General features: G+C 39.8%; 1 protein-coding gene across 2 annotated transcripts in view; it reads left to right on the top strand.

Annotated features, from left to right (window-relative positions):
• LOC114545327 (zinc finger protein GLIS2) overlaps positions 1 to 23,334 on the top strand; it is a 42,043-nt gene extending 18,709 nt beyond the window's left edge. For both annotated transcript variants that reach the window (XM_028563604.1, XM_028563609.1), the window contains exons 2-7: positions 3,018 to 3,206; positions 4,947 to 5,140; positions 8,098 to 8,283; positions 9,841 to 9,974; positions 13,702 to 13,820; positions 18,751 to 23,334. In XM_028563604.1, coding sequence (XP_028419405.1) covers positions 3,041 to 3,206; positions 4,947 to 5,140; positions 8,098 to 8,283; positions 9,841 to 9,974; positions 13,702 to 13,820; positions 18,751 to 19,424 — 1,473 coding nt within the window. In that variant the 5' untranslated portion in view covers positions 3,018 to 3,040 and the 3' untranslated portion in view covers positions 19,425 to 23,334. The remainder of the gene's footprint in view (positions 1 to 3,017; positions 3,207 to 4,946; positions 5,141 to 8,097; positions 8,284 to 9,840; positions 9,975 to 13,701; positions 13,821 to 18,750) is intronic.
• The last annotated feature ends 2,903 nt before the right edge of the window (positions 23,335 to 26,237 follow it).

Raw genomic sequence — 26,237 nt, 5'->3', positions numbered from 1 at the left:
ACATTACATTTTACTTTAATTACTTAATACTCATTCATGTAAATAATGTTTTAGCTGGTATACTTTTACTTTTTTTGAACCGTCACTTTTAGTTATTTATCCTCTGTTTACCACAGAAACTACACAGTCTGGCTTCATGTGGCTCATTGTGTCATACTGTAAGCCACATCATTTGAATGCTGATGTAATGTGATCTGTCTGTGACTAATGATGCTGGAATTATTTCACAATAATTCAAAAGCCAAACTGATTTTTAGAACTGTAAACAACTCAAATGATTCAGCTGTCTATAAAAGAAAGGCAGACATTTTTATAGAGAAGATGTAAACGCAGTTCGCAAGTGTTTTCCTCGCACAGTCACACTGCGTTGTCATCATCACTTCAGTTCTCTACCTTGCACTGATGTCAATGGCAGATTGGTGCTAAAATAATTCTACTTACCTCAGTGTCGCAAGACTGCCATGAGGTTGTTTTGATTACAACTATAGGTAGCAGACGTGTTTTCACTGATGGATCAGACTTGTCTCAGTCCACTGTGAGGGCGGGGAGGGACTTCCTGTAGCGGTTAACACCCACAAGAGACCTCTGGATCCCTGTCAGAGCCAGAGAGATTGACAGAGCAAATGAGAGCCATGGGAGGCATGGAGCAAAGAACAGTTTAATTAGTACATAATAGACTGCAGTCCTTTACATTAATACCTTCCAAAAAGTGATTTTATACTTAACTTTGTGACATAAATTAAGTCAGTGACTAATGAAATGTCCTGTTTGTGAATTTTGGAGATTTTAATGCACTCTGCTAATCTGAACTGCTAATAAATCCCAAATGTTGTCCTAATTATATTTTTAATTCATATTCCACTGTATATATAAAGGCTGAATGTATTACACTAGTGTCCTTATCAAAGCTAACTGAAGCAGAAATGTTGATGTTAGAGCAAGGCAACCTCTGCTGACTGTTTTTTTTGCCTGTTTAGCATTAGCTTAGCATTGGCTTTTTACACCAATCAATGAAAAGTATGCTTTAAAACTACTAGTAAAAGGGGAATTAAGATTTATTATGATTATAACAAAATATATGACAAAATAATTTGTAACACAAAGCTTATTTTAAACCTGCTCTAATTATTAGTTTAATATGGGACATAATGTTGCAAATGGGGAAAATTGGTATATATAATTTAAAAAGGTGCCATCCATAGTGTAAAAAGTAAAAAAAAAAAATCAACTCTACGGTTCCCTTCAACTTTATGGAGCATTTTAGCGTCTTTCAACTCATTGTTTTGGTTTAATGGCTCATAGCTTTACTGTTTTGATTTACTCTCACTGCTCTCATAAGTGTCATTTTCAGGCGCAGCAGGCAGCTGTTTTCAGCAAATAAGCTCTGATCAACCCAGTGTACACCACCTGCCCAGTGCCAAACGGCATTCAGGCAGACACAGCTAGCGCCTATGACTATGAGCGATAATGGAGAAATTTCCTTCATGAGTTGGTGGAGACCAAAAACAGAGCTGGTGATAGTGATATCAAATGAATGTACATGTGTTAATAGGAAGTGGTTTGCTAACAAGTTAACCATATCAACTTTGTAAGATGACAAACGATGTGTTTACAGCTTGTGTGTGCTGCTGCCAAGTGGCCAAAAATGAATTAATGCTGGTTTAAGCATGAATCCAAAAACACATTTGTGTGTAAAAAAGAAATGTGCAAAATTAAAAAAGACAAATCATTGATGCCTTCAAATCAGAAGCGAGTCAACATAGCTGAGGGCATTCGGTGCAAAGATCTGAAGATAACATAGATAAGTGCCCATAACAAGGAAGGTTTCATTACTGATATACTACATTAAACATTCAATTGAAAATAGATATTGATAGCAGAGATGCTCTCTGAACTAGAGCCCAAGTCAAGTCTCAAGTCGTTGAGCTAGAGTCCAAGTCAATAGGCAATGCTGAGCTAAACATGTTTGCTAACCTATCAGGGTGCGTTTTCACGTGCTTGATAAAATTAGATGTGGTTGAGCCACAATCTTGATACTTTTGTTTTGGCCTTGTTTTATGAAGTTTTTAAACCAAAACTTATGAGGAATGGCACAGCAGCTTCCGGTACGGTCAACATGTTTGTTTGTCCTCTCTCATGTTACTTAGGTAGGTAAGTTACGCAGAGAGGGGAATAATATTCAACTCATCAGACGTTTCCTAAAAATAAAGATCGTTCACATTCCCGCATCTCGAGTCCGAGTCGAGTCTGAAGTTACTGTGTGTGTAGTTTCGCTTTGCCAGACCTTCCTTCAAAGCACTATAGAGGAGGGTCTGGTTAGTCCACACAGCATTCCAGGATGGGAGAAAAACATGCTCTGGTTTATTGGCATTTCTTCAAACCAATCACAATCGTCATGGGCGTCGCTAAGCACCAGACAGAGCCACGGTGCCGCTGCAAAATAACCAATATTAGTTTTGGTGGAACATGTGTACGTTCAAACGTTGTTTTAGTCGTGCAACAGGAAACTCAGATTGGACAGATAGTCTAGCTAGCTGTCTGGATTTACCCTGCAGAGATCTGAGAAACAGTTAACCATAGTGCTCATAAATCCACCGGAGTTTAAAATTCCAACACAGGGAAAGCGGAAGGTAATGGACATCCAGCCGAAAAGAGTGAAATCTGGCAGAATTTCCATCGGTAACGGAGCAATCCTGGAAGTGGCGCGTCGTGGATATAGACTAGCCCGGCAGTTACTGTACATTAGGTATTATGTGTTATGTAGGTAGGTAAGTTATGCAGGGAGGGGAATAATATTCAGCTCATCAGACGTTTCCTAAAACTAAACTAATTGTTCACGAGTCCCGCATCTCAAGTCCGAGTCAAGTCTGAAGTCTTTTGAGGATGAGTCTCAAGTCAAGTCTGAAGTCACTGTGTGTAAATGCGACTCAAATTCGAGTCTCAAACTCGAGTCCCCATGTCTGATTGATTGATGAGTTTATTTAACACTTGACTGCACCATGGTTCTCTCTCCTCAGGTGGGCAGGAGCAACCAGCAGCCATGCTGTCATTGGACGAACCGCTGGACTTGAAGCTTCCCAAGGGACGGACAGATGGTCCAGTCAAATTAGGAAAGAGGGCTTGTCCTTCCTCTATCTGTGCCCCTCTCAGCACCACACGACCACGCCTGCTATGCACAACCTTTCCGTCTCCCCCCTCCTCCCCAGGTAAGAGTTAACCACGTAAATGGAAGCCCGACACACAGCATCAACAGACATATCGACAAAGTCTCCATCATTTCTACCCTCTCTATTAAACAGACGCATAGGCGTAATTTACAGGGGTGGGGTGGGGGGCAACCCACCCCAAAGTGGCCAGTGCAACCCACCCCAAAAACCTATATTATAACTTCCTTTATGTAAAATAAAGACATTTGCACTATAACTTCATGCAGAAAAATTCACCAGAATGCAGGAAATGAATTGACGCTCAAAATTTCAATTTTGCTCTAAAGTGGAGATCTCAACCCCCCCAAAGTTGAACCCAAAGTTATCCCCTTGCACACACAACATGCCTTTGCTGATGCCATGTTGCCATAATTAAGACTGTGATAATGCAATAGAACAGTAAGTGGATTCTGTGTTCTCACTTTCCCAGTAACTTAATATTGTAAATCTAATGAATGGTAGCTGTCCTCAAATAGACATACATTGTTCCCAGATTTGTCAGTGTGGCTCAAAACAGGAAGAGTGTGACATTGACATGAAGTGACCTCAAAGATAACCACAAAATGGCCTCTGTGGCAGTCTGAATGGACGGTATAAGTTCATACTTAACAGCCCAAGTGCTCAATAATGTGAAGATTGTCTAATGTGTGTTTACAGTATGGCTGTTATTGGTCTAGTCTCTGTTGTTGTTGTTTAATAATGCCATTTTTGCACTCTCATTTGTGTGCCTGCTATGATCCTCTTTGGTTCTGAATAGCTAAATCTTTACAAATGGAGGCACAAGGACGTCATGGGTCCGTATTTTAGAGTTTTCTAACAGCAAGATTGGAAAAATATATAATTGAATCAACAACTATGTGGGCTTTTTAACATGTTCCTAACAGTGACTAGCCAAGTTTTTAATCCAACTCGTCACCCAATTTTCAAGATTTCCAACAGCAATATTGGGCTAGACAACTGTGCACATTAAAAAGCAATATTAATCATCAACTCGTTCACTCAACTTGTCTGGTTTCTCTGAGGTTGGAGGTATCCAAAGTGTAGTCTGGCATTGCCAGACCTTCCTCCACAGTGCTGCAGAGGAGGGTCTGGCTAGCTCACACAGCATTCCGGGATGGGAGAAAAACGTGCTCTGGTTTATTGGCATTTCTTTAAACCAATCACAATCGGCTTGGGCGGCGCTAAGCACAAGACAGAGACACGGTGCCTCTGTAAAATAGCCTCGGGAAGGAACTTGTTTTGGTGGAACGTGTACGTTCAAAAGTTGTTTTAGTCATGCAACAGAAAACTCAGATTGGACAGATAGTCTAGCTATCTGTCTGAATTTACCCTGTAGAGATCTGAGGAGCAGTTAACCATAGTCCTCAGAAATCCACCGGAGTTCAGAAAGCCAACACAAAGAAAGCAGAAGGTAATGGACATCCGGCCAAAATGAGGGACATGCATCTGGCGTAATTTCCGGTGGCACCTGAACAATCCCGGAAATGAAACTTCGTTAATATAGACTACCCAAAGTGTAAGGGCTCAAACCAATTCGCGGTTGCATAATGTAGCCAAACAGTATTAGTTAAAATATCCAAATGTACACCAACAGCAACTTTTAAACTTCAGTTATAAGCTAATTAGGCTACCTACAGTAACTAAAATTCAACACTGCTTATGAGTCATTATATGAAAAGTCTTTACTTCAGTCTGACGAATGTAACATCATCCCTGTTTTAACTCTAATCTCCAATCTAGAGTCCCAGTCTTCCCCTCAAGAACGACCCGGGTCCTGCTTCAGTCCTCCAGCCATGGACCTCAGCCTGTCCCCCTCCTCCCGCCATGCCTCCTCCCTCTCCCCGTCTCCTTCCTCCCCCTCCTCCCCCTTCCCTTCCTCACCCCTGGAATCCCCTCACTGCAGAAGCAGCCCTCAGCCACATCTCTTCTCACGGGTGAGTGCAGGCGTTCGCACACTGAGACGACACCAACAATAGCTTTCCAATTATGAACATATTGTTTAATACGTCTTGTTTCACCCAATGTCTTGATATCTGTTATGAAAGATAATTGAATGACACTTCAGTAATTGTTGCAATCAAACTCAATCTAGACTGGAAATGGTGCAGGTGCAACGAACATTAAAACACTGCAGAGACGGAAAGACAAAGAGAGAAGAAAAAGTAATTCTCACAAAAATTCTAATGAATACAGCCAGAGATGATTCATTACAAGTATTTTGAGGACAGCGGTCGATATCCAGTAATGTCATTTTATAAAATCATATCAAACGGGATAATACATTCAGCTGTTCCTGTTGTTTCATTAAACAAAAGCGTAAGAATAATAGATTTAAAAAAAGTAAAAAAGAATATTAAGAATAACAAGTATAAATGCCTGTGGGTCTTGACTTGCATTTTTGGCAGGTCCGAATAATAGTTTCTGAAAAACTATTACTAATAGAAATGTCTGTGGCCCTTTCTGATACTAGCTGCTACTGTTACACACTATAGGGGAACATACACTGGTGGCATATGACAAGGGCCATCGCGGGTTTAAGGAGTAGTGACATTTTCAGAATTATGCTTGTTTGCAACATTATGTTTGTACTGTAAACGTGAAGCTACGGCTAGCAGCCAGTTAGCTTAGCATAAGGACTGGAACCAGGCTGGTTGGGGTGGTGGATGGGTCAAACAACACAGGACTTTCACCCAGGAGACCGGGGATCGTGTCCTGCGTGTCACGTTTCCTAAACCCAACCGTCGCTTTCTTCTTTTACTAAACCCAACCATCCCGTTCTTCTTTTCCTAAACCCAACTGTGCTGTTGTTGTCCCACGTCCCGTTATTGTTTTCCTAAACCCAACCCGTCCGCTGTATACACCGTAGACATACACGTGGATAGCTCAAAATGCGTACAGATAACACGCCACTTGGCTTTAGAAAGTGGTGTGCATGTTTATGCGAAGTCATGATGTCACGTTGGCTAGTCACCGCTTTTTTTCCCCGAAAATGGCACTGTAAGCATGAAACAAAACAGTGAATTTGCAGTCGGAGAGCTAAACAGTGGGCTTAGGCGTGTAGGTGGATTATCTTCAGGTCAGCAGTTAATCTTATCCATAGGCATGACCACCGTCTTTTCAGAAGAATCCAACCAGCTACTGATTGTGGCTGAATGTGCTCCACTCTTCTTCAACAGGATTGAATTGAATTGGGATCCTGGGAGTGAATCTAATTTGCTGGTGCAACGTCTACACACAGCACACAGCTGTCCACTGACTCTGTCTAAATCAAATTCTAGCGATGCTTGAGTGGTAAAACATGAAACACACTGCTTCTTTTGTTCGAGCATCTGAGTCTCCTCTCTTGGCACGGATTCATTTTTTAGCACATGAAAGTACCCATTTAAATTGTCTAAAACATTAGAAGTGTCTCATTATGTCTCCCAGACATATTTCAAAGATTTCTTTGAAATGGTTGACAGCAGCTTTGTGTCCATAATAATTCACATAGCAGATAAGTATGAATTTCCCTTCCAATTTCTAACATGCAGACTTTTAGACCATCTTTAAAAACAACCATGTCACCTAAAAAAATATGTTCCCATATAACTAAACTGCATTCTCAATTACATTTAGAGGGAACCATATTTTCTCCCAGGACATGTTTGTTTCAACACGTCCTTTTAGCAGCGACGCATACGTTGTGAAGCGGTCGCAGTTTCAAACACAAGGTTAACGTTGTGAATCAAACAAATCTGCTTGGTTAGGTTCAAAAATCGATAATGGTTTGGATTAAAATAAGCATGTTTGTTTTGTAACTTCTAAGTTAGCTATGTGATAAATTAAGTATGTTAGACACGTGACATAAGTTACGTATACCTACGTGAGTTAAAATAAGTCAAAGTTGACTTGAATTGCAGAGGGTTGCAGAGAGTGTTGATATTTAACCTAAAACCTACCTTTTTAGCCATGCCTTTTATTAAAGTTATATCTACTTCTGGTCTATTTTATATGTAGTTTGTTTAAGTTAATTAAGATAATTAATTGTATCAGTTATTTATGTATCTGTATTTTATGTTTTAACAATTTACAGTTTATGTACTTATTAGCCATTGTTCAGAGCTTTTATTTTTTTTATTTATTTATATATATGTAAGTATCTTTTGGTTTTAGGTGTCTTGCCTCTGGTGTTTCCTCACATATGATGGCATTTCCTCGGTTAGGTTCAGCTTGTTCCTGTTTTGAATGGCATGGGTGGTTGGGTAGGTGGGTGAATGGGGCCGGGAGGTGGGCACAATTGTATTATGTGTGTGTGTGTGTGTGTGTGTTTGTATGTATGAAAAGCACTATATAAATAAAGTCTGATTGATTGAGGCATGTTGAGCCCCCACAAAACGTAGCAAAAACCTTTATTTAAACTGAAATGGTGGTGCATTGTGCATCCTGTTGTGTGGGCAAGTGCTCTGCCTTTTTAATATCACAAGTTCACATACATGTCGCTGCTGATTGGCCTCTGGCACACCCACCAAACAAGAGAAAACATATCTCAGTTTTGGGATTGAACGTGCCCCTGGTTTCCAACAGGACAAACAGCGTTCTCCTGGGTGAAAGTCCCATGTTTGTATGACCCATCCATCCATCCACCCACCCTTACCTCCTCCATACACAGAATTCAATTAGAAACGTATTTGTGATATGTCAAAAACAAACAAAATTTTCAACGTTATTGAGAATGCAGTTTAGCTGTATGGGAACGTAATTTCTTTGGAGACAGGGCTGTTAAAAAACACCTTAATTTGATCGTCCATCAATGAACCAAAGATGGTGGCATTTAACCAAGCAGTAATAACACTGGAACAAGCTTGTCTTCCTTGGTTGATGTTACCTTTCTCTCCATCCTCCTCTCTTCCAGGAACCAGCTCGTCATCGAGGTCTGGAGGGTGGAGCTTCACCGCAGGGCTATCCATTTTACCTGCCGATTGGAAGCCCACCGAGGGCATACAGCTTTCCCTCCTCCATGTTCATCGCTCAGAACAGAGAGAAGCAGGTATCACCAGAGCCCTCATTGGACGGTCAGCTGGCCTGCCGTTGGATGAAGGTGAATATGATTATGAAAACAAAAACAAATCAATGCACACTGAGAGGCTTGTGTCACTACACTGCATTCTGTATCAGTACTTACTCTGTGCAATGACAATATAAGTGAAATCTAACCCAATCTTCATAAATGTATTTTTATAAAATAACGGGCACAGTTGTGCAAACAATGCGGTTTACATTGACAATGATCATACACAAAATAAATTAAATAGTCTCAGTTGAGCATCATCAATCAATAACAATAAGTCAATCAAATGCACAGAATTATTACTATAAGAATATCATAGAGAGCTGGGTGAAAAGGACTGCAACTATTGGTCTGAACACCAGGTGGTGTAAAGAACTAGGTCTAATAATGACAGAAATAGAGGATGAATACTAAAACTTGATTAATCATGGTATTCATTTAAGCAGAAAAAGCCAAACATCCATGTGTTGTTGCATATAAACTGTGAGGGTGTGCTGCTTTCCTTTGTTGTATTAAATATTTTGGGGATTTTGGATTGTTGGTTAGGCTATATAAAAAATCTATCTAAAAATGTCATCTGCGGGGGCCTGGGTCACTTACCTGGTAGAGCGGGCGTCCATACATACAGAGGGGGGAATGACATGCAGCAAAGGGCCGCAGGTCAGAGTCGAACCCGCGGGTGAACCTATAGAACGATATAATATAGAGGTTCACTCCTCGATGCAGCGGTCGCGGGTTCGACTCTGACCTGCGGCCCTTTGCTGCATGTCATTCCCCCTCTCTATGCCCTTTCAAGTCTAAGCTGTCCTGTATAAATAAAGGCCTAAAAAATGCTCAAAAAAATATTCTTAAAAAAAAAGGTATCACCTGGCATCTGGGAACTTATGAATTTACAGTTTATGCTAAGATTTTAAAGAAACGAAACGATTAATTATGACAAAGTGCTTCACAAAATTAAAACTCAAGCAGCACATGTAATGTAATGTAACAGAATGTAAGGAAAGTTGGAATAAGTTGCAAACATGACATAAGTAAACAAGAGAAGTTACAGAAGCATTGAACAAGGTCTTATTTTAAAATATTTAAGATGATATAACATGTAGTACATATAATATATATATATATATATATATATATATTTTTTTTTTTAACATTTACATCATTAAGAATTACTATACCGTTACCCTGAGGAAGGCTCAAGCCGACACGCGTTGGTGTATTTTTAATGTCTTGCACTATGTATTAAAGGCCTTTTTATACATTTTTGGCACCAACCTTGTGTGCCTGGACATGATTTGTTATGACCTTTTTGATCATTAAGAATTAATTGAAACAAGACTCAAGAAAAGCAGAAAAGTTATGGATTAGAAACATTTAAATCAAAAGAAAAAAAAAACCTTGATGTGAAGTTACATAAAACATGTATGATGTGTGAAATTTATTGCTTAACTTCTCAGAAACAAATTGAAGTTGAAGCACTTATGCAGTATTGTAGCTCATCAGTTTCATCTGAATTGTATAGAAATCTCTCTCTCTCTCTCTCTCTCTCTCTCTCTCTCTCTCTCTCTCTCTTTCTGTATCCTCCAGTGCCACCTGCTGTTCGACTCGCTGCAGGACCTGGTGGATCACATCAACGACTTCCACGTCAAGCCTGAAAAGGATTCTGGGTACTGCTGCCAGTGGGAGGGCTGTGCCCGTAACGGCAGGGGCTTCAATGCCAGGTGTGTTTACACAAAAAAATTACCATAAGACAAACATTTATTAATTCCTGGAGGGATATTCCGACGTCATAGCAGCAACTGCAATAACAATGAAGGCAAATACAGGTAAGAGCATAGAACCAAGCCAAGATAATAAGAAAGAAAGGTCAACACGTTTCACTTACCATGATACACTTTTTCAAAATCCTGGTTGGACTGATGTCAAGGAACTCCCTCCTACTGTATACAGCAGTTTTATATGTATTGTCATGCTTGTATTGTCTTTGAATAGAATACATGTTATCGGTAAATGGTTGTGTAACAATATTAGTTTGAAAACATAGTTCAAGTCTTATGTTAAATGTGAAGTAATTTTTTGAAGCTGTAGTTTGCAGTATTGTTAACCCTCCTGTTGTCTTCGGGTCGAATTTGACCTAATTTAAAAAGTTTCTTTCAACCAAATTGTCAAATAAAATAACATGGATAGTTCCATACATTTTCCATAATTTGAAGAATTTTTATTTTATAAAAAAAAGACCGTTGAAAAAAGTGACCAATAACGTTAGGAAACGCTTCAAAAACATCGGGGAAAAACATAAAAAAACATTAAAAAAAACAGCGTAGAGAAAATTGACAAACAAGTGACAAAAGACTAAAAATGCGGAAAAAGGTGTATAAAAAAAAAAAAATCCAGCCAAAAATATTGTAAATCTATCAATCAATCAATTACTAAAGCACCTAAAGATTATTGTCAATAATTATTGTTGATCAGTTTTTTCATCAACTGATTTATATTTTAGTTTATAAAATGTCATCAACAGGGAAACACATACAGTACATGCACACAATGTGATGTCAAATTCAATAAGGTTATAAAAAAAGAGATGAAATGTTTTCAATCAGCGTTGAGGTACACTAACTCTTAAGTCAACAGCCAACAGTTTCCTGTTGCTGACAACCTTTAGTTGCAGGTTGATAAGGATCCAGTAATTCAGAGAGGCAGTCTGGTATCAGGCCATTTAGTGCTACGGTTTGACCAAAGGTCGTATAGTTTAAAAAAATCGTTCTAACTCAAGTGGATGGTGGAGCCCACATCACAACTATAACCACAACAGTGGAGAACGCTATCGTTCAGAGCGATTTTTGATGAAAGCTGTCAGTGAAGAAACACAATCCATCTGAATTTACAACATGACACGGCGGAGAGATAGCCAAACTTAGCCCCGCCCACAACATTTGAGGTCCGGAAGTTCAGTCTGGACTTGATCAATGTGGAGCAACGATGCTCGAACCAGAGCTGTTCGGACCAATCAAATTGTCAGGGCGGGCTTTATACGATGATGTGGTGGTAGTCAACCACGTCCTCAAAGAGCGCTTGGGTTGAATTTGTTTACAACAAAGATGGCTGCTGCTGGACAATTGAGATGTGTAGATTCCGCCATTCCGCGTCTGTTATAGAAGATATCCACAGCACATTCATTTTAAAAGAGGAACAGAGAACCGCGATCACGTGTGTATACACATTGCCACACCCGTCCGCACGACATAGAAACTGCCGCCTCTGCCTTTGCTAGCAGCTTTTGTGACGTCTGTCTCCGGTGCTGTGATTGGTTGGAGGTCTATCCAATTGAGTTCAGGGGCATTTTCTTTCCTGGTTCGGTTGAAACACCATTGACATATACACGCCCCGTAATCACAGCCCAGTGGAGCAGTGTCAGACTCCTATTCTGACTAGAATCTGAGTATGACGACGTCAGGCTCGTGAGTTCATGGACATCGGAAAAACTTTTTTTTCCAGTGAAAACGTCACCATTCACGTCACTTCCTGTGGGAATCAGAGGTGGGAAACTCGGGCTGGATTTTGCTAACTGAGTTCCCCAGTTGGTGACGCGTTGTTGACAACTGACGTTTGATGTAGGGGACTTTGGTTCACTGAACATATTTCAATGACAATAAACTGTTTATTGTGGACTCAGCCAAGAAACATACACAGACATCATATGTTTAAAATTATTCAAAAATAGGCCCATGTATAAAAAACAACACGTCCGTGTCTTTTCCCGCTGCTTGTCCTGCAGATAACACAAACAAACACCTGGCGATGTGCTGTTTGGATGCTCGCATGAGAAAACAGCAGAAAATCTTTTGTTATTGTGGCCTCCATGTTTTCACACACCTGTGCTCTAGGCTACGGCCGACCGTTGTTGGCAGTCATGCAACAAGTTGTTATGCCAAACGCCAATATAACAGAAGAAGAAGAACATGCATGCCGACCATGTGAACGCTGCCAGTCGGAAAAACAACGTAACCACGGGGGTAAAATGTACCTGAATTAACATATATGTAGGATATTACTACAGACATTCCTGTAATCTGTCTATATGGTTCATACAGAATATCCATATTTATTCAGTTTTTCTTATTATATAGTCTGCTAATACACTGCATATATCTTTATTATTCTTACTACTGGTAAAATGTCACTGCTACTACATTGTACATATTTGTACATGTTGTTCATACATTGTTTATATAACATAGCCATATTTATTATGCTCCTATAACACTGCAATATATTTCTTGTCCTGTCTATGCACCACCTGTCTATACTTTGTATATCACATTGCACTTTTCTGCTTTTTTTTTGCACTTCTGGTTAGACGCATTTCGTTGTCTTTGTACTTGTACTCTGCACAATGACAATAAAGTTGAATCTAATCTAATCTTATCTAATTGTAAATTGCATCGTTTGCTGTGATGTATTATTATCAGCTGGAGCATGCAGTGCGTGTTTGATATCGCAGTTTGAAATACGTTATCGCTCAGCAGTGTGGATGCTCAAATCGTTATAGTTATGGTTATGGTTATAGTTATTGTTCTTGGTGTGGTCTGTTTATTTTAATCACGCCCCCCATAATCACTGCCATCAAATGATATTGGTGTAAATGTCTTGTGCATCGTTTTAACACTTCAAACCCAATTTAGCCTGAAACACTTTGGGATCTCCACTTACATTTAAATTAAAGTTTAGTGGGTTTAAATAATGTGTGGCTGCACAGAGTAAGTTTGGTCGCTGAGGTTTAAGAAGTTAAGATGAATAATAATTAGCCGTATGTATCAACTTTAATGCAGGTCCATCAACTGCTGTTATTATAAGAGAGGTATCAAGGCAACGTAAACCAAGAAATGCATGCATAAAGTGACCAAACAGTCATTTGGATTTCTGGACCATTAAATGGTTAAAAGTCAAATCATAACGATATGTGCCAAAGGCAGGCCAAGTTCAATTAGCAAAAAGGAAAACAAACTGAAAGAAAAGATGTTTGCTTAAAAATACTGCAAATTACACCAAGAACCATTTGAAACGCATGTATGCTTTCCCAGGTTTGTTTTACTTGCACAATCTGCTGTAGTATATTGTAAGGCATTTGTGTAATTTTAGTCACCCTATGTAAATTATCCCCAGGGTGCATGCAAAGTCTGGAAAAGCAAAAGTAAAGTAGTTTCCATGGTCTATGAGCCGCAGCCTTACACACCCCTGCAGCTTCTGGGTAGGCAGGTTATTAGACTGGATCATGATTCATGATATAGATCTAGCAGCCTTATATGGTAACACAACTGGCTCTAATTTAAATATCAGCAGCCGCATCTTACGGAAAGATACTGGACATATCAAAAGCAAAGTAGTGTGTGTGTGTGTGTGTGTGTGTGTGTGTTATTTAAACTAAATTTGTTTGATGTCTCATAGGTATAAAATGCTGATTCATATCCGGACACACACCAATGAGAAGCCGCACCATTGTCCCACCTGTAACAAGAGCTTCTCACGTCTGGAGAACTTGAAGATACACACCCGTTCACACACAGGTGAGTTCACGATGAAAACAAAATGCAACCAGGCAGCTGTAAAAGATCTATATAAGGTCTATATTATTATTGCTAACGAATCCCATTAAAAGACCAAAACCAACAATAAAATGATCCTGTGTTAAAAAAGTGGTCACAATCAAAGCCGCAGAGATCGAGATATCCCGACGTTAGCGCTTAGTGGGGGTCAGGTTAGAACACTGGATCCTACATTTCCCACAACGCAACTCTTTAGGCGTCTTGTCATTAGACCATCCCTACCTGGTAAAGGCCTGCATCTTTCCACAGCACCAATATTTAATGCAGGTTTTCTGTTATAAGGAGTACCAAATCCAACAAGCTTGCTAACCCTGATGACGTCGCTGTGACATCATCCGGGTTAGTTTCTCAGATTTTATAAAGCATCCGCCAGATGCTTTTTTTAATGCCTTTCTGTCTTATGTAAAGCACTTTGAATTGCCTTTATTTAAAATTGCTATACAAATGAACCACCTCCAGCCTGTAGTGCAATTTGCATAAATCAACAGCTCCCTGTTCATTTACACCAATCAGGGCCAGGTGGGGGGGGTGTCTAACTGCGTGTCAATCACTGCTCATGCACACACCTTCATTTTATCTTGTCGGGGGAGGGGCTTAGGAGACCGTTTGGCCTCTAGCAGAAAGGGGGGAGAAGGACTGAGAAGTTGTTGATGTTCAAATTTTTTGGCTAAGTCCTGGATCTTCACAATCCTACCTACAGCACCATAGATTCCCTCCGGTGCTGCCGGGGTCAGTTCGCAGCCTACTCTCTTTGCCCCTGCTTTTTACACAATTTAGCACTTTTACTACATTTGTTTTGAGTCCACTGCAGAATGACCCACAATCGTGTAGCTGACGGTCCAACTCTTTGGTTTAGACTGAAATATCTCGACAACTATTAGATGGATTGCAATGCAAATTTGGTATGGCCATTCATGGTGGCACGGTGATGAATCCTACGGACTTCGGTGATTCCCTGGTTTTTTCTCTAGCGCCACCATCAGGTTGACATCTTTGTTTTTCACTGAAATACTCAGCAGCTATTGGACAGATTGCCATGAAATTTGGTTCAGACATTCTGGGGCCCCTGAGGATGAATTTACCTTTGACCTTTCCCTATAAAGTGACTATATGTAACTTTTTAATGTTTCTGAAGCTCTGTCATTTTTCATACAATGGTCTTAAATGACCTGTAACAGCAAATGAGACTACAGTAACACATTCTGATTTCTTTTAGAAGTTATCTGTTGTAGTTATGGCTGACACTGGGGTAGGACCATCACAGGAAAGAAGGAAATTAAACGACGAGCAACTAAAAGATTAAAGGGAAAAGGAAAGTGAAAGACAACAATAACGTAAAGAGTCACACTCGGTCGGGCTTTCAACAGATGGAGACAATTATGGGATTGTAAATGATTCAAAATAGACCCCGAATTGTCCGTCAGGTATGCAATATACATATAACATACCTGATATGTCTATTTCATTCATAAAATAACTTCACAGTGCGCGATGTGGTTGTATGTCAGTAGCTGACATTAAATTACTCCCCCTTCCATTTAGCGCAGACATTTTCCTTTTAGTCTGTGTTTGTGTTGGCTTACTATTTTCTTTTCCCTTGTCCCCCTGTAACGTTACTTAGCGTCTGTGGGTTTCATATAATACGCTATATTAATCTAAGTTATTATAACGTTGGTTGCTACAACAAACTCTTTGGCTCGTGACACAGTGACAGTTACACCCATTTTAGCTCACGATACATTCAGAAGTAGGCTACAGTAAGTCACCGTCTGCAACACTTGAAATGCAACAATGCATCTGTAACTTATTCTCTTATTGTGAATTAATGATTTTCTGGTTGAGTAAAACATTCATCGAGACTATATAGACGTAACGATATAATAATATCCCCGTAACGCTAACTCAGTAATCTACAGTGGGCAATACAGCACCGTAAAAAAAAGACCTTTACGACAGAAAGTGTGGTAAAAACACTACCACTTTTGTGGTAAAAGCTGCTGCTAGAAACTGCCACAAACTGAAAGTTACATATAGCCACTTTAAATATTTTTGTCCAATACTTACTATCCAATACATACTATCCTTTGGTTAATGTCCAAATATCTACAAAACTGACGACATTTGGTCAGCCTCCTGTATTTAACAAATATTTGCAAATGTTAGCAGACTAAAATGCCACAGAGGACACACATCATACCAGTTAAACATCAGGGTGTAACAGTGGAAACGAGGGCCCTTGGCTAAGAAGATAGAATACAGAAATGCTCACATTGGTCAAGGTATTTGTCCTTCAAGGGGCATGTGGAATCACAAGGTTGAAGCTGTGTTTTTACTGCCAGACACATAACAAACCAGAGACTTTTGCCCGACTTCATTATCATCCCTTTAGTTCCAAAACAAGCTGGAGCCAGGAGGCATGTCTATTTCACTTGCTTAACTGGTCTCTCTTTTAACCTAAACAGAGAAATGAAATTATGTTGACACAAGAGGAGACATGGAACAAACGGAATACTGAGACTGGAATGAACTTGTATCATCACCATTCTTTACACGTCCTTTTGTTTCATATTCAGCCTTCACAATGTACCTTCAAGATAAGAAAGTATTCTGGCAATGGGACGAGAGACAATCCCCAGCTCCCAGTTTACTTTCAGTATCTAAAAAAAAAACAGTTACACAGATCACTGGGCCTGAACTGAAAAGTGGTGGAATTCAATTCAATTCAATTTTATTTATAGTATCAAATCATAACAAGAGTTATCTCGAGACACTTTACAGATAGAGTAGGTCTAGACCACACTCTATAATTTACAAAGCCCCAACAATTACAGTAATTCCCTCAAGAGCAAGTAGTGGCAGTGGCGAGGAAAAACTCCCTCCTGGGAGGAAACCTCGGACAGACCCAGGCTCTTGGTAGGCGGTGTCTGACGGGCCGGTTGGGGATATGATGAACAGTGGCAATAATAGTCAAATTAATAATGGAACAGTGACATCAATGGTAGTCATAATAGTTCATGTCATATCAGGGCGCTGCATGGCGTTACAGGAATGATCAGCCAAATTGAGAAAATGGATTATAAAATGAACAGGATCTACTAGAAACAGGATCTAGTTGGAGCTATTCAAAGCCCCTGATGATGAGGGAGTCTTTTCACACCCATGCATTGAGAGCTTGTGCAAATACGCATTTCACATGGCGAGGTAATTTCATTAACGTCATCTTGCTTGTGTAATTCAACCATGGGGACTGCTAATCTTATTTATCCTAGTGACTCTGACTTGTTTACTTTGCCAGTTTCTCAATGTTAACAATGGGTTGTGTTTTAAATCCTTGTGTCGTTACCTGTTATTCCTTCCTGTGTGACGTTGATGAATGTATGGAAGCCCTGTTGTAATGGAAAATTCCCATTTTTTTTTTTAAAGCTAAAAATCTGTTTAAAAGAAACATATCTTAGTGTGCTCCTGCTATAGCAGTATTCTCTTCTTTTTTCCAGTAAAATGGGGTTCACACATCACACCTTCACACATTATAATCAGTGTTTTTGAATTTCGAGAAAATAAACTAATATATCTCAACGCATTTCAAACATAATAGCCTGTTACAAACCGTTTGAGAGATTCTTTTTTTTATTTTTTTTTTAAAGGGTGTCACGATTTCGATTTTAATTCGAAATCGACCGAAATTAAGTCACAATCTCAAACTTCAAATTAAAAAAATTGAGTTGTCGATGCTGCCACGCCCCCATGTCACGTCCGGTCGGCTTGCCAAGCGGGAAAAAACTCACGTGTTGAAGTGCTGCGAGTCAACCTCCTCTAACTTAGCTACAGCCAGTTCAAAGATAGCACGGCAAGTGCAGATGCAGGAGACCCATCGACAGAACTTGAGACCCCCTCCTCTTTCACTGAAGTCGCCAGTGTGGAAGTATTTTGGATTTCCAGTGAGTTATGTTGACAACGTTTGCGTTGTCGACAAAAAAGCCCGTTTGCAAGCTCTGCTGTGTGTGTGTACCATATTCTTCCACTGGCAGCATGACTAACATGGCATCTCTGATATCTCTGCAGGCACCACAAAAACATAGATTTCTCTATTAAGACACTTTATTGTTCAGAGAAGACTATGGACATGGCTGATTTATTGTTTTTTGTTTGTTTTGTGAAAAGAGAAACTAGATGGCAGGTTATTTTCCTTAAGTTTCCAATTGACTGAAGATATAAGTTATTGTTACATTATGTTGTTAATAAATGTTTTAAAAATTAGACAATGTAGTGTGGTACATTGCGAACAAAGGTCAGATATTATATTGCATAAAAGTCTAGTCTAAAATTGGCAAAGCAACCTATGCTTAAAAAAAAAAATGTAAAAATCGAACCGTGACCTTAGAATCGAAAATGTCAAGGATTTGGAGAATCGTGACACCCCTACTGGGTATAGGTTCTAACAAAAATATCATTTCCAGTTATATTATGGGAATTCTAGGACTCAGCTGTTTTGAAGCCTGACCCATAATAAGCACTAAAAGTCAAGATATCTCAGCCTCTGCTGGACTAATTTTATCCATTTTGAAACATCTTTCTCCATCTGTTTTTGCTTTGTTTTGTTTCTATAACCTTATTTTCTTTCACTTTATTGAAATACTTTCAACTTTAAAGTCCTTGTAAAGCAATGACAGAATACATCTTCAGGAATCAGTAACTTACTCAATTTAAGGTTCACAATTAAAAGGGACAGTTAAACATGATCCATTTTGTCCAAAAAAAAAAATTCCAACTGAGAGCTATTGGCCACAAGGTCAATATTATTTATTTATACTGCAATCAAGTAATTTATTCATTCTCCCTCCCTCTGTCTCTCGTTTCTTTTGTCCTTGTCTCTCCTGTTTTACTTTACTAGGAGAAAAACCCTACATCTGCCCTTATGAAGGCTGCAGCAAACGTTACTCCAACTCTAGCGATCGCTTCAAACACACGCGCACCCACTACGTTGACAAGCCTTACTACTGCAAGATGGCAGGCTGCCTGAAGCGCTACACAGATCCCAGCTCGCTACGCAAGCACATCAAGGCACATGGGCACTTTGTTGCCCATGAGCAAGGCGCTCCGAGCAGGCTGGGGGCGGGGCTGGGCCTCCCTGGTCACCAGAGTGCTGTTGAACTGCCTACTGTAGGCAGGGCCCACATCATCATCCCTGGGGCTGCTGCAGCTCTGCTTGGGGGCCTGGGGACCTCTTTGCCTCTCTCTGCTTTCTGCCACGCCAGAGCCCTGGGCCACCATGGGGCACCACTCTTCTCCATGGGCGGAGGAAGCAGCATCGGGCCGCTCGGCCTGTCAGACTCTCCTCTGTTACACTTTGGACTTTCAGCTGCATCGATGTTGGGGCTGGGAGCTCTTGGAGGTCTGGGACGGGTGGTAGGGAAGGAGACGGAGGGTGAAGAGGAAGAGGAGGAAGGAGAGGAGGGGGAGGTGCTGAACCTGTCTGCAGGAGTGGGGCATAGACGAAGTGACCCTTTGTCCTGGGTGGTTGTTCCCCCAAGGGCAGGCCTCCTTAAACCAGCTGTTGTCAGCTAGGATGTGCACTCAACAATGCACAGAACCAGGGAGTGTGTCCATGTTTGCGTGTTCAGAACATACATGCATGATTATGATGAGTGTGTAGAGTGTGTGTTTGTGTGTGTGTGGGTGTGTGGGTGTGTGTGTGTGCGCGCGCACACACATCATCCCTCACACGTGATCAAAGATCAATATCACCTGCAGAGCCATGAAAAGCACTTCAGCCATTCCAGCCCAGAAACAACTGAAGAAAGACTGAAATGGACAGAAGTCATTGTTTCGAGCGTACAAAGCCCAAACAAGACCTTAGAGTATTGGGTTGCAAAGTCTTACACTTTAAAAGGGTCAGTTCACCCAAATGAAAATGAGAAAAGAAAAAGAAAAAGTACCCGTAGTGGTATCCGGCAAGGCCGACAGGTGCAGATAGAATATCCATTCATCACATTAAAGACATAACACAAATAAGTACACATAAGTACAATGAGGTTATTTGCTTGCCTAACATTTTCTCTGTGTGTCAATGAGTTTCAGAGATACTGGAGGTTTATTATATTCAAAGGGATTGTTGCCCACTGAAGTTTGAATCTAAAAAGGATCAAATTTGTTAAGCTGACCTTTTGTTGCATACCGTAATTCCTCAAATAAAAACCGGGGCCTTTATTTACCTGAACTGTAGAAGGTCACAGGCTTTTATTTGAAGCAGGGCGACAAAGCAACTTAAGTCAGAATTAATCAAACACCACCATTGTGTCAGATTGAACCCTGTAAATGTACGGGGTATTTATTTTAAATACAGGTACTACGGTATTGTTGGTAGATTACAATAAGAGCATACAGTATTTTAGTAAAACACATTGCTGGTTTGCAGCACGCCTGTATCTGATTAACGTTACAGACGGTAGCTAGCTTTGTTTCTAGCTCCAGGCTAACTTTTTTCCTAACCACCTCCAGCTAGCCGTGCTCTGCTCCTGTCGGCTAATCTTGTCAACTCATCCTTTTGTTTCTTCCAGTATCGGATTCTCCTGGGGTCAATGTTGAAATGTCTCGCAGCTTTTTCACCCGAGTTTTCCTCCGCGTACTTTGTTTTGTTTTCAATAAGTTGTTGAAAAGTCCGTCACTAGCACTAAATGAGACCCCGTGTTACATCCAATGTCACTACTGCCATCTACTGGCACCTGTACGTTACCACAAACGTTACACTTACGCTCTGTTAACACATACAGCCGCACTGACTAAAATACCGGTAGGACATTAATACTTTCCATGAGTATCATAATCCAGAGAAACAAAGTGTGGAAAAAAAACATGAATATATTGTTTAATCCGTTAAATTAAATTGCTAGAAATCTACATTACAATGAATTTGAATTTTATTTTTACTTAATATTATATGAAAGGCACTTAGGAGATTATCCACACAAATATTTGCCTTTATTTGTCCGTGTGTCCCACGACCACTTGGAGGCCCGGCGTTTAATTGACTACCGGTTTTTATTTGAGGAATTACCCTAGTTGTCATTGTCTTGATTAGTCATCAAAAGTAGTTGGACAGATATTTAGGGACCTCATTAGGAAAAACTGAAAACAGCATAAAAAAAGAAGGAAATTTGAAAATTTCAACAGTAACCATCTTTTCACAAGTCCCTGTTATTTTGGATAAACACCGGCATCGCCGTGAACACTTTCTTTATTTCATCATTTTTGCAATGAGAGTTTCAAATGTCATATATAGCCAGTACTAGGGTAAGCAAAGCCGGTCGGTCGGTCTACCTCTTTGGTACTGATGGAAATATTTCAACAACTTGTTTTGATGTTACAAAATGTACGACTTAGTGACACGTGGGACAAGAACGGGACACAAACCCCGGTCTCCTGGGTAAAAGTCCTGGGTTGTTTGAACCATACACCCCATCCTGCCTCCTTACGCAGATTTTCGCTCTTTCATACTACTCGCTACAGTTGTTGTACTCTTACTATCATCTTACAGTGCCGCGGTCAAGCTGCTGCTATGCCCGGTGTGTTCCATACAGACGCTGAAGGGTGATCTTTTTTGTCGGTATCTGACGCTGAGAGCCAACGACAAAGCGTCAGTATTTAACGAGTTGGGAGTGGGAACGGATTTTTTTTTTTTACAGCCATGCATGGTCACCAGAGGATGAATGCTACACATTTTTTTAAACCTCTGACTTTTCCTCTGGTGCTTATAATACTTCGGCTTATGACCAAGCACCCTCCACCAAAAAAATGACATCAACCTCAGCTATTGTGTTTAGTGTTAATAACAAAATGTTAGCATGCTAAAATGCTAAACTAAGATGTCAACAAGGTAAACATTGTGTTTGCATAATATCCTTGTTGCAATGTTATGAGCCTTACAAATCAAATTCTCTATATTTCAAATGTTTTAGAGGTGAATATCTCAAAACCTCAGGACGCAAAACCACATCTGTCTGCATGGCTTTATACCAAACAAGTAAGAAAATATGTGAGATTTAGGTGAACTGACCCTTTAATAGTCCTTGATTCACCCATCCCTTCCTGTTCATCTACACCTTGGCTTCATGGTCAACAGTTAACAGTGGACAATCACCTGGATTCGATTCACTAAACCAGGTCAGGAAAAGAGCAGATGCACTAACATTTTTGTAGTTTTTATGTTTGACAACCCCCACTGACTGCAGACCCATTTTCACTCCTAAATAAATATGGGGAAAGCAGGATTGTGGGGAGCAACCAGAAATACACTCCATAAACAATAACTCAATGTAACATTAATGAATATGTTCATTAGGATCTACCAATGTTACATCCATCTACATTTTTTGGAGTTTGAGTTTTTGCTATTAAGGGGTTACACTGCAAAATAAGATATTTGAACAATTCGACACCAACTCCCATAAAAAGACTGCTGACATAGATTTTACAAGATGGTTTTGTTACAAAATTGATTTAAGGCGCTTTTGGTAATTGACTCACAGCCTTGTCATTTATAGACGGTTTCTCTGTATGGTTTATCGGGCACTGGCAATTTGTTGTCATGTGCACCTGAGATGACTCCATACCGGCTGCAATGTGAATAATTAGCTCCCTTGATAAAAACTAAAACCTCCTGAGACCTAACGCCACACATCACAATTTATGACGCAGTAATCTTTACTGATTACTAGTCCTCAGGTAATCTCAGTGTAGCTGCCGTCTGCTCTGTGGTTTGTTTTAACCTAGAGAAACTTTTACATTTACAACAATACGATGTGTGATGAAATATTTTAATCCACACAAAGCTATCTGTTTGACCATGTGATTTTTCAAGTCACAAGAAGAAAATAATCAACTGTTTTGACGCAACTGAATGTAGGTTTGAGGTTAACTCCTTTTCTTGCCGTTTGTTTTAGCTCATTCCTTGCTGTGTTAGTCATCATAGACAATGATCTGGACAGGATCAGCCCCGCCTTAAGACAAGAGCAACTGAGGAAAACAAGTAGGAACAAGGTAGACAAAGGTGTGTATTAGGCAATAATGGGTACACATTTGCTTTACAAAAGGGTACACAAGAACAAACCAAACAATGGTTTAAAAAGCTGTCTCGAGTATTATTTGAATGGGAAATGTTTGACAATGGCCGAATGTGGCCAGTATCATTTATCTTGTATACTTGTTTGCACATTGATTGATCCTAAATCAGTATTTCAAAAAGTGTCCACGTGCCTTGTGTTTCATCTGAAATATACCACACAATATATGAAAAATATTTACACAAATGTAAAGTGTATAAATGTACGTTTCATTACATTTTAGAAAACTGAAATTGAATAACTTGACAACAGATGTACAGATTTGTACATCAGGGCCACTGCAACACTCTCCAAGGACGTCACCAGTGTTGATGTCTATGACAATGACTCAATGTCAATAAAAAAACAAACAAAAAAAAAAAAACACATGGTTTCTCTCTCCGGCTGTGTTTTGATGTCAGTACATCCCATACTATGTGTGTCTGTGTCTCTATGTGTGAGGAAAGCGGCCTTACAACCATTTTTTTTATTTAACTTTAATTGACTGTAGAACTTTAGAAATATTTACTCACAGATGTGAATCAACAAAAACAAGCAAAAATGAAACCAAAAAGAAAACGAGAAAGAAAATCTAAAAAAGGGGAATAAATAATAAAGATGTAATGGATTCATAATAGGTTAGAGTTGTATAATGGTTTAATATAAAGTAGCCTAACGCCGGTTATGGAGCTCTTATCGCTGATCAGCGCTAACAGAGCTAACAGCTACAGTGCAAACAGAGCATCAGTTACTGTAACTCTATGGTTAGCTCACACTCACCGGGGCGACCTGGCTTCCGCCGTATAGCATTTTAACCATCCTGAGCGAGACGCCAGCATTATCATTTCTCCAGAGACCCCTCTGTTTTACAGTTTAAGGAAAACTGGAAGGCTTGACGGTATGACTGATCATCAGTTTATTCAACTTATCCTACTGTAAGTGTGATCTCAAATTCGGTGGGTTTTACATTTTCAAAACGCATGGGACCACTTTGAACTATAAGTTCAGTTAACTCCCATCTTTAAGGCAGCAGGAAAGAGATCGAATATAAACATATTTCCAGGGTTTTTCCTTCACAGAGGAATTGTTGGCACCTCCAAAAGAGGTATTAGCCAGCACCAAAGGAAAATCAGTGCCAAAATTGAGAAAAAGTAGAAATTCAAATCCTCTCCAACTGTGTTTAATAGCAATTTACCAAACAGCCGTTGAAAAGCAGAGCATAACCTTGAATAGTAGCGCTTATCTCAGTTTTACCGCCCAGAGTCTGGCTGTGTTGAACTCTCCCTGCGATTTTAACGGTGGTATTTAAATATTGATATTATTTTTTTAAGCAGTTTTAGTTGATTGGGGTTTCACTTAGTCAAGCATAATCAACATTTTTGTTTATCAAATTGTCAGAGCTAACAGGCAAATGCATATAGATTTCTGTCAAAGTAACAGACTCTTTGCCTTTACTGTACACAAACCGGTCATGCTTACTGTCGTGCGTAGTCACCCCCCAAAGGCCCATTCTGAGTAAGGAAAAACACTGTTTTCCCCAATATGTCAAACTATTACTTTAAAAAGGGACAGTCCAACCCCAAATCTCTCAAATATAATGCAACTAGATGGCACTAGGCATGTGGTGCTCAAAGAGCCAAAAAAACACATTTGAAAAACTCAACCGCAATGTCGTACCACAAGGAAGACATCCATGAGTACGCTTCCTTCTGCGCGGTGATATGGTTAGCGGGTGTAGCATGATAGAAGGAAATAGTTCCTACATAAAACTGCTCAAAACCAGGTCTGTGTATAATCTTGAGTAATCCAGTCATGATTTCTGGAAAGAGACATTGCTGTTGAGTTTTTCAAATGTATTTGTTTGGTGCTTTGAGCACTAACTAGCCCGAGTGCTAGTTATGCTATTATATTCAAGAGAAGGCAAACATCTATATGTCTGATATCTCCAACACTGGGCAACTCGCACCAAAATAGTCTAGATAATAGTATTACAGGTGATAGGAAGAATATGTATATTTGATTTTGGGGTGAAATGTCCCTTTAAAATAGTTGACTTTCAGGAACTTAAAAGTAATCAATTGACTGTTTTTAATAGCTCTAGCGAAAGAAAAAAAAATACATAGTTCGGATACACCAAGTTCAGTTACCTCATGACTTTTATACAATGCATGTGTCAAAGTGCTGACGTGGGGGTAGAAATGCTCCACTCATGTATGACAGTTAAACAGGTTTATCATGTGCTCTGTGTGTGTGTGTGTGTGTGTGTGTGTGTGGGGGGCGGGAGCAGAGCAGCAGATGTAGAGCAGGCAGGATCTGAAGAGTTCAGAGGTGTCAAAAGTATTCACATTCATTACTCAAGTAGAAGTATAGATACTAGGGTTTGAAAAGACTTCTGTAGAAGTTGAAGTACCAGCTCAAGCTTTTTACTCAAGTAAAACTGTAAAAGTACTGGTTTCAAAATCACTATATATACACTACAAAAGTAAAAGCAATGTAAGGTGGAAAAAATGCCATTAAGGACAAAAGCTTAGCCCGCCCCAAAAAAAAAAAAGTATATATATATAAATTTTTTTATTTATATATATATATATATAAATAATGTTATATTAAAATCATACGTGCAAACTCAGAAGGGCTGAAAAAGGTGACACATCTCTTCTGTGTTTTTCAGACAACGGCAGCTACAGTCTGGTGTTACAATCCTCTCCAGTGAAATACAGACACACTTTTACACTGTTTAGCTGTCAGCATTTTAACCGTGTTTACTCCAGCTGCTAGCTAACGGTAGGCTAACGTTACCTGCTGCCAACTGTAGCGTTAACTAGCTAACGGTAGGCTAACGTTACCTGCTGTCGAGTGTAGTGTTTACTAGCGTCCAGTGTGGCAATGTTTCAGTTCCCTCTAACGTCTGTTTTCGGAGCATCAGAGAGAAGCGCAGGCATTAAAGTGGCACCTAAATAAGGCACCGAAATCCGCGTTGCTATTCGGTCCAGTAGGTAACGGTCGTTAAGGTACCGGTGCCATATTAGCACCGGGTCTGTGCAGGTGCGATGGATCGCGTACAAACCAATAGGGTGTCGGAATGGTATATGTTCATACTTCTCATCCAACCACAATCACATTCACTCTCTCCGGATGGCGCAATTTATCTGGATAGGTTTTTTTGTGTGTGTGTGTTTTTTTTTTAACGATGACAAGCCGGAATGAAAACAAGCCGAACTGAAATAGGAGTAAAAAAGGCTATTTTTAAAATGTAAGGAGTAGAAAGTACAGATAATTG

This window comes from Perca flavescens, chromosome 2 (genome assembly GCF_004354835.1).
Source record: "Perca flavescens isolate YP-PL-M2 chromosome 2, PFLA_1.0, whole genome shotgun sequence".
Classification (NCBI taxonomy): domain Eukaryota; kingdom Metazoa; phylum Chordata; class Actinopteri; order Perciformes; family Percidae; genus Perca; species Perca flavescens.
This window is presented reverse-complemented; position numbering and strand designations above follow the sequence as displayed.